Source organism: Dermacentor variabilis, unplaced genomic scaffold (assembly GCF_050947875.1).
Source record: "Dermacentor variabilis isolate Ectoservices unplaced genomic scaffold, ASM5094787v1 scaffold_13, whole genome shotgun sequence".
Taxonomy (NCBI): Eukaryota; Metazoa; Arthropoda; class Arachnida; order Ixodida; family Ixodidae; genus Dermacentor; species Dermacentor variabilis.
Genome location: NW_027460291.1, coordinates 43213704 through 43222760, shown reverse-complemented (window position 1 = coordinate 43222760; position 9057 = coordinate 43213704). Strand labels below are relative to the sequence as shown.

At 46.0% G+C, this 9057-nt stretch overlaps 1 protein-coding gene across 1 annotated transcript; it reads right to left on the bottom strand.

The window, feature by feature from the left end:
- Positions 1-1487: 1487 nt before the first annotated feature.
- LOC142566696 (uncharacterized) lies at positions 1488-4517 on the bottom strand. The gene is made up of 2 exons (XM_075677530.1): positions 4266-4517; positions 1488-2033 (listed from the first exon to the last, which is right to left on the bottom strand). Exons 1-2 carry the CDS (start codon positions 4476-4478, stop codon positions 1860-1862), a joined length of 387 nt encoding a protein of 128 aa, XP_075533645.1. The 5' UTR covers positions 4479-4517; the 3' UTR covers positions 1488-1859.
- Positions 4518-9057: the final 4540 nt, after the last annotated feature.

Genomic DNA, 9057 nt, shown 5'->3' with positions numbered 1-9057 from the left:
GCCTGCTGTGTGATTTGGGGTGTGCGAGCAGTGGCGGCTTCGTACCGGGTTTCATTATTTCCCGCGTTTTTCACTGCGACAAGGTTACATTGTCACGCCCATTTGTCAGAACTAACAATGTGCACCAGTATCAGTTCCTGAAATTTTGCGGCTAAATACATTAGCGATCGAGTTTTAGGCTCCCAAAACCTTCTTTCGCGCACTGAGGAGCCAGGGAAACTGCAACGCCAATGTATTCACTAGCATATTTTGGCGACGTCTTCAAGCGGGTGCTAATTTCATAACTCGTGCTGACTGGGGATAAGGCTTTTACTCTCTGGCTTCCAGTGGCCGATAGCAATAAGCGTCTAAAGGCAACTAAAAAAATTGAGATTTTTACAACATGCCTAACTGAACGTCTGAATTCTGCTCCGGGTATAAGGAATGTTCCACTGTATATAAAACTACCCTGAAGAGGTATAGCATGTGGGCAATCTGCAATAAGTAATAATATATATATATATATATATATATATATATATATATATATGTATATATATATATATATATATATATATATATATATATATATATATATATATATATATACCATTAGCAGACATCCGCGCTGACAATGGCCGTCGTCATCAGCGCAACGGAAAAGACGGCCGGACAGAGCACGTCCAGGTTAAGGCTGCTTAACTGCTGCCACAGTACGAAGAAACGGGGAGTGTGCCGGCGAGACCGGTTATGCGTTGCGATTGACTCGTGGAATAACTGCGGTTATGCCGCAAACTACGGCGATTGCGAATATATCAAAGGCAGTTATAAATCCTCAACGCCTATCGTTACATTTATCAGTGCAAGAGACCGAAATGCTTGCAGTTTGTAGACATATTACATTGAGAAATACTATACACTCTCATGCTTTAGAAAGCCCCTCAATTATACGCAGCCGTGGCCTCGTTGTTTAGCGTCCACCTCAGCTGCGGGAGGCCATGGGCTCAAATCCCCGCTGCCGCCGATACAAACCACCGGTTATCCAAATAGGTGCAGGCGTCTCGCGACATGAAACTCGGTTTTATTTAAGGTAGAACTGTCCTTGAAAAAAAGAGGCCATGCCATGCAAATGCCGTCGAAGCTCATATTACTCTTACATGGGTCGGCGTTTGCGACGCGTTAATCTAAGGGCCGCTTTCGTGTTCCACCGGCGAGCGCTGGGTGATCACTGTGGGACCAAACGCAGTCACAATGCCTCGCAAAAGCTGTCGTTCTCATCGTATGCTACATACGACGCATCATCTCAGTGCCTCCAACGCCCGCGGTCGGCGCAAAAAAAAAAAAAAAACAATAGCCCCAGCAGCCATGCACTCCGAGTAAGCGTGTTAATAATCCCTGAGCGCTCAGGCTTGTGCGATGAGAAAACGATGCGCACTTTCGCGCGATCGACGCAACACATTGGATTACCGTCTTCACTCGGCAACCAGCGAGACATTAAATGACAAAAGGACACAGCACAATCACTTTTAAGACCAACGGGAAAGCAAGAAACAAGACAGCACTCCGCAAACAAGTGTAACGACCGAGCGGCGTGGTGCCGCGACCAAGCGATGAGCTCGTGGAGCGCGCTTTTGCAGGGAATCTTCGAAAGTGGCTGTTCACGCGCCGCTCAGTCTTTCGGGCGCCATTTGAGGCGCTGGGCCCGCCAGCGTTCCCGGCGAGTCAAGGTGCCCCAGGCCAGGCGAAAGAGGCACCCCTAGCAGTGCAGCTCGACGGCGCAGTCGTTGAACGATTGCTGATCCTGCTCCTTGCGATCGGTGCTCGAGCAGACCTTTGAGCTCCATTCGAAAGGTACGCCCCAGCGCGCCCGGCGCGGGGGTCTACTGGCCGCCCAAGAGGGTCTTCGCAGAGGACGGTCCGGCCGCCACCCGCACGGCCGACCGCAGGCAAGTCACGCCGGGCGATCGCGCTAGCGCGTAGACGACAAATTCCGGTTCTCCCGCTTGGCAACGCCTGCCGCCACGCCGCTTTTCCACGCCTTTGCCGTTCCGTAACTGTGCAGATGTAGACAACAGTTATTGAATTGCTTTTCTTTATTTAAGCGACAGCTGTCTCTGGTTCTTCCCCCCCTCTTTGCGGTATGTAAGTTTCTGGCCATATATACAGGGTGTCCCAGCTAACTTGGACCAAGATTTTAAGAACACCCAAGAGCTCTAGAGAAATCGTACCGACGGCATAGTAGCCGTAGTCATAAGTACTTACGGCCCGTATTTCTTTCATCACGAAGTATTACTTAATTACTTTTCATTAGTGAACTTTATCATTATTGCTTGAATCGCAAACATATCAATTACAAAGTTGTAGGGCACCTCGAATAACCTCCGAATCAAGCATTTGTTCAGTGCTCAGCTTTGTCTCGTTGGTTTTATGGAGAGAAAAAACAGAAGCGCGCGAAACATCCAAAATACGAAAGAGATACGCGCTCCAAGGAGAATTGCCACGGATACACGGCTTTACCAGCGCCGTCAGCTCGATACAGGGCTTCACGCTATGTGATGGTCGCGGCATCAAGAGAACACACCGCTTACGCATTGATAAGCGTAGCTGAGCCTTGTACGATGCGGCAATAAGCGAATGCAGCCGTATATGTTTCAATGGTTGCTTGTAGATGCTTCAGTAGCGGCGTGCGAATGCGCATCTGTTTCTCATATTTCGCGGGCTTTTGTTTTTTCCTGGAAAAAACAACCAGGACCACTTCAGCACGAAATAAATGCTTGATTCGGAGGTTTAAGGTGCCCTTCAACTTTCTAATTGATATGTTTGCGATTCAAGCAATAATTATAAAGTTAATTAATTAAAAGTAATTAATTAAGTAATGCTTCGTGATGAAAAACAACTGGCCATAAGTACATACGACTACGGCTACTATGCAGTCGGTACGATTTCTCTAGAGCTCTTCAGTATTTTTCTCTCTCTCTCTCTCTCTCTCTATATATATATATATATACATATATATATATATATATAGAGAGAGAGAGAGAGCGAGGGTATATATATTTTTTCGATGGTTGATTTCGAACCCGCACGCATCCGCAGCACGCAAGCCCGATGCACTAAATTAGGCCACGGGCCAGCCAGCGCTTTCAGACGCTTGGCAAAAGGCAACGCGCTACAAACACTTCAATGTGATGTTTGCTACGGCGCCCTAAAGTATTCCTATTTAATCGTCATCAAGAGATTTATTATGTAGGAAGGCTAATTATTATTTAAAATTAATTCATTGGTTATCTAGAACATGAGAAATATCCTGAGTTACGGACTAGGACCTACAACGCAAGTCTTACAAGCGCATGTTTTATCGCTATTTCTTACGAGCCTGGTTAATGTTAGTTGGGAAGCGCTATAGAAAGGAGCACAGCGAGGATAGAACGTCCCAGGTTATGAAACCCTATGCAAATAGCTTGTCTTGTCCAACAGATAAAAGCGGCAAATGCGGTACTCTTCATGCTACCACTCTTCAGCAAGCGCGAACTTCGCGTCTATACTACACTTGCTGAAATATACCGGCATTACTTCACCATATGAGCTTAAGCGGTTGTAACATTATATTTACCTTCGCAGTTCTAGCTGATCTCGGTAACTATGACGAAGTGGCAGGATTTTTCAAGCTCCGACAGAAAGAATGTTCTGAAAGTAGCATGTGTATGAATGCTGATCTTCAGAATAAAAAAAAAATTGCACCCTTTTCCTAGGTTGTCCCATGGCGAAACACCTAGGTTAAGGGCTATCATTGAGTCGTTAATAGGAAAACATAATATTGTATTTTTTGATTACCTTGTGGCCAGTAGACATGACACGAAAGTGGAAAATACTGAAACACGAAAAGCTTTCATAGATATCACTACCAGGCTCTCGTTACGTATATATCGGTGTGCACCTGGTGATCAGAATTAGTACGCAGTATTTAACTATGGATTCCTTCAACGCAGATGTAGTTTGAGCTTGCTGTCGCGCACAGTAACTTTTTTACAGCCTTTGCGTAAAGGTGCTAGCCATAATAAACACCAGCAGCCTCACAGTGCAAATAATTCTACTCTGTAGGAGTGGCCGCTAACCGAAATGCAACAACTTTCGCACGAGCGCATGTGCAGTTAAGGCACTCTGTTTCCTGAACTAGCCTTACGTAGCCCTACATTAAAGCTTCCTATTGGTCCACCTATTTAAGGCAGCGCGGGACCTTTGCAATGGCGCACCGCGTGCTGTATACAGTCCAGCCACAAACCCACCTGTAAGTCCGGCGATCCTGAGCCAAGCTGCCGCTCCAGGCATCTGGCGCCCAGGCTGAGTGACCGTCGGCGCAAAGGCTCCGCATCGCACCACGATTGGCCACTGGCCGGTAGACTCAGAGCCGCCGCGCTGTGCAGAGACCGAGACCGGTGCAGCTGCAAAGCTCTGCCGCCCAGAAGCTGCGAAATCTCGACCGAGCTGCATCCCGCCATGGCGCAAGGAATAGAACGCGATCGTTCACTTCCTCCTCATCGACCGGCAGCTCCGCGCTGGAGATGAAAACGAGCGCGTGGTGTGACTGTTTAGGCGCTTCCAAGTAGCCACAGTCAGTGGCATAGCCAGGCACGTGCTCGGCGTTCCTGCCACTGGCGACAAGCATCGGTCGGAACACCTGCCCAACGCCGGGATTTGTTTTCCTTCTTCACTTTACTGCTTTGTCTTCCAGTTAAATCTCCCGTGGATATGATAAGCGTCTATACCTCATGTTAAACTTGATCTTGTTGTGCTCTTGTAGAGGCCGGCATCAAAAAAGCAGCCCACAAGGTTCTGACGCTATGCACGGCCACACTTCAAAGAAACCATGAGCAAAGCTGTTCGCCAAGGTTGTAAACTCATTTGTAAACCACAACGAGTCCGTCACGTGCCTGCGCATCATTACGGGTCCACTTTTTCGCAAGCGAACAATGTGCATCCGGTTATCAAATTTGAAGGGCATGTTGACAATCTAGGATACGAAATACTTATGCCCCAACCACTGGCACGCGTAGGCAAGCTTCGGCACGCGCTGACAAGCGAACACTTCGCTTCGCGTTGGTCGGAGGAAGAGGACACGCAGCCACTGGACAGAAGCTCTGACGCGCGCCGAAGCTCGCTCCTCGGCTGCGGCGCACGGTTGCTGGACTATTTCGTCTTCGTCCATCAAAGTCCGACCTAAAACAGCCTGCTGTAAACTAAGCTTGAAATAATAAGTTAGTGATCTGTATGCTCTTTCAGGTATGAAAGACACGTTTGAATGATGAATGTACGCCTGCCGCAACAGTTTGTTTTTATTTTTGAAGTAACAATAGCGCACAAAATATCGACATCAGCGCTCGCGCGTCGTCTGTCTGGAAGATCGCTTCGCAAACACCTGCACGACGATACCGTATCATATCAAAAACTGTTGTACCATTTCATTTTTTGGTAGCTCATTGCACAGCCAACTATGTAAGAATTAGGCATGCAAAGTATCATTGAGAAAATCTGTGTTGGAAATATTGTCACGTAGTAGAGACGGTGAAAAATGATGCGCACTCAATCACAACGATACGGTGAGCAATGTCGGCAATCGTCGAAAATATCATCTGTGGGTCAAGCGCGTCGGTTTGCATACGTCAGTCGTCGAAAGTTCCAGCGCATTCGCTGGTGCCCGCGCGCCTTCCAGAAACTACTACAAAATACGTGTCGCGTATGCAATCAGATTATACAAGGTGTGTCGACAACAGACAACCGCCGGAACCATCGATAACATTCGCGAAGCTTCTGATACGTCAAGGCGCATCCTACACCGAGCGATAATGTTTAACATTTTCTTTCCGGTGAAATACGGTCACCGGATAGAGGTAAAGTATCCATGTCAATATAGTTATGCTTGTTGGTGCACGACAGAAATGTGAGAAAGTGGGTTCTGAGAAAATCAGCAAAAAAGAATTGAAGCACATGTAGCACTAAAAAAAAAGAAATCTAGAATAGCTAAAATTTGCGTAATTCGTAGCTTGTCTCCTCCCGATTCTTGATTCTGTCAAATCTAGCCCATGTAGCCCCTCATTTATTAATTCAGGTTTTTTTTATGCATCAACACTGCATCGGGAGGCCTTCACATTGAGTGTATTGCTGAAAACATTTTCACAGTGTAAAGGCCATGTTCTATTGTAACTGGTTTCAACATGTCAAGTTTCTCTTCCTGGACATTAATGAAATGACATACCGTGAGATAATACAAGCTTGAGAATTGGAGGGTTTGAATAGGGGTCTTTCGTTGCCCTTTGCCAAGTCTTACTATTGAAGTGCTTATTCGAATGTATGGCGGTAGCACATTTGCATATTATAAGAAATATATATATAAATAGGTTATTTTCACAATTTATAGACTTCGTCATCAGAAAAAAATACCAATTTATTGTTTTCAGACTGCTATGATGTTTTGACTGAGAAAGATATATTCGATTTGTTCTCTGAGGCACGCAATAATTGCTGTGGCATATTTTTTGCACAACATTGGATACAGTAGCCAACCATTATTAAAACTCAGAATAAATTAATAGCACAATGCATATGATCAGGCACACAGCATATTATTATTGCACTTTCTTAATTCATGCCTTTCTTTAATGACATAAAATGTACTGCACTGAAATAATATACTAGTACATACTTAAAAAGCACCATTTTATACTACAATAATAATCAATCCAATGTTTACTACAGCGCCCAGGAACAGCTAGAGAGCTTTCGTACTGGTGCACTTAAAAAGAAATATGCGAGACAAAATGTACAGAAAACATGACTGTGGTAGAAAAAAATAATGCGGGATAGAGAAACAAATAGGGGGAAAGAAAACGAGGAAGAGTAAAAGGGAATAACCACGTGTGATTATCTACAGATACACAAAACACAGGAAATGAACTTTTAAGTATGTCAACACAGGCAAAGCGCTTATTACATGTATTTTGGAATCGAGTCATATATAGCACAGTCCTGCAACAAGGCCAGGCAACGAATGTGGAATGCTGCCTGGTATACTGTTGCGGCACGCACAAATGCATATGATCAAGAAGCTTTAGGGAATGTATAATTTCATGGACCACCCTATACAGGAACAAAAGGTGTGATTAATTAAGTCTTGAATCTAGAAGTGCGAGTTGAGGTATATTTGAGAAGGCTTAAATGTGGTCGCCAGAATGGCAAAAGTGGTGAGGTCAGAATTAGATTTGCACGTTGCACTCCCTCCTGCAGAGGCATACTCTAGTAATGGGAGGCACACAGCAGAATTTCAGAAACACAACAGGGGAGTGGAAATCATGCAATATACGGCGTGTAATTCCAAGAGCGTGAAGGGCATGTTGTGTAACGACCCACTGCAGAGGATAAATATAGGGCGGCAGTTAGTAACTGCACATCTAGTATTCGATTTGTGCATGGGAAATGTCCATGCTACCTTGCCAGTGCTAGAAAACGTACTATTGAAGATGCCTGTGAGAACAGGGAACAAGTATGCTTCCACACGTCTTACGCTCTGCGGAAGAAATACCATCAGCACCACAAGAAAGGGAAGGTTTGAGGCACTTCATGCACTTGAAAACAAGGTTTTCATTGACTTATAGCGTACACACCGTGCCAGACTAAGAAGCAAGGTTACTTGAAGCATATTTCACACCATATATAGCGAACAGAAATGTTCTCCAAAGGCATCAGCAGTGTTAGAGACAACATCACCATTTTCCCCAAGAAGACATACATCTTTGGCACTTTTTCTAGAAACCCGCCGTGGTTGCTCAGTGGCTATGGTGTTGGGCTGCTGAGCACGAGGTCGCGGGATCGAATCCCGGCCACGGCGGCCGCATTTCGATGGGGGCGAAATGCGAAAACACCCGTGTGCTTAGATTTAGGTGCACGTTAAAGAACCCCAGGTGGTCAAAATTTCCGGAGTCCTCCACTACGGCGTGCCTCATAATCAGAAAGTGGTTTTGACACGTAAAACCCCAACTATTATTACTTTTTCTAGAAGAGAGCGCACAAAGCTCCAGAAATGTCTTGAATTATGTGTTACGCTGGCGTCACACAATCAATGTGGTCGTAGTAGTAGTAGTAATAATAATAATAATAATAATAATAATAATAATAATAATAATCTTAGGGGTAACATGGTTCTCTAGAGTAAAAAAAAGGCTGGTGCCTGTATGTTAGAGCATCTGATAGCCAGCCATCTAGAGTAGGAATTTGCAGGGTGCAGAAGACACCCCCTTTTTCTCCACACGCACACACTTGCTCAATCACACAGCACGGCACACACGCCGCCGATGGGTGCACAATACACAGGAGTGCCAATTCAGTCTGGTCGCAAGGAAGGGGAGGCCGAATAGGCGACGGGAGGGGGGGGGGCAGAAAGGTCTGTATGCCAGATATAATTATGGAGTTGGGGTATCAGGCCATACAGGCGTGATGGGGCTGAGGCTGTGCTGACCACTTGTGCAGACGAACTGAAGAAGACAGATGAGAGCAGCCCTGAGAGCCGTCAAGCACCCTGCAGATTAATAATTAATTAAATATGGGGTTTTACGTGCCAAAACCACTTTCTGATTATGAGGCACGCCGTAGTGGAGGACTCCGGAAATTTTGACCACCTGGGGGTCTTTAACGTGCACCTAAATCTAAGTACACGGGTGTTTTCGCATTTCGCCCCCATCGAAATGCGGCCGCCGTGGCCGGGATTCGATCCCGCGACCTCGTGCTCAGCAGCCTAACACCATAGTCACTGAGCAACCACGGCGGGTCCTGCAGAATAGACTAGTGCAATGTTGCAATGGTATTGCAGGGTGTGCCACTTGAGATGTTCGAGGCAATCCTCGTAGGCTGGCATGAGCTCGCGACAACTGAAAAGACGGGAGTAGAGGATGCGTGTTGTCCAGCGCTGAACAAGCTTAAGTTTGTTAGCGTCGCGAGTTTGGTACGGGAACTATGCTGATGAGCAGTAGTCAAGTCGTGACAGAACGATAGAAGTGTAGAGTGCTCGGAAAACCTCAGGCCATCAGG

Excerpts from the sequence above, each read along its gene's own strand:
- LOC142566696 (XM_075677530.1), bottom strand. The coding sequence starts at position 4,478 with ATGGCGGGATGCAGCTCGGTCGAGATTTCGCAGCTTCTGGGCGGCAGA. Across the intron at positions 2,034-4,265 it reads CAGGATCGCCGGACTTACAG|TTACGGAACGGCAAAGGCGT; the intron begins GTGGGTTTGTGG and ends ACATCTGCACAG.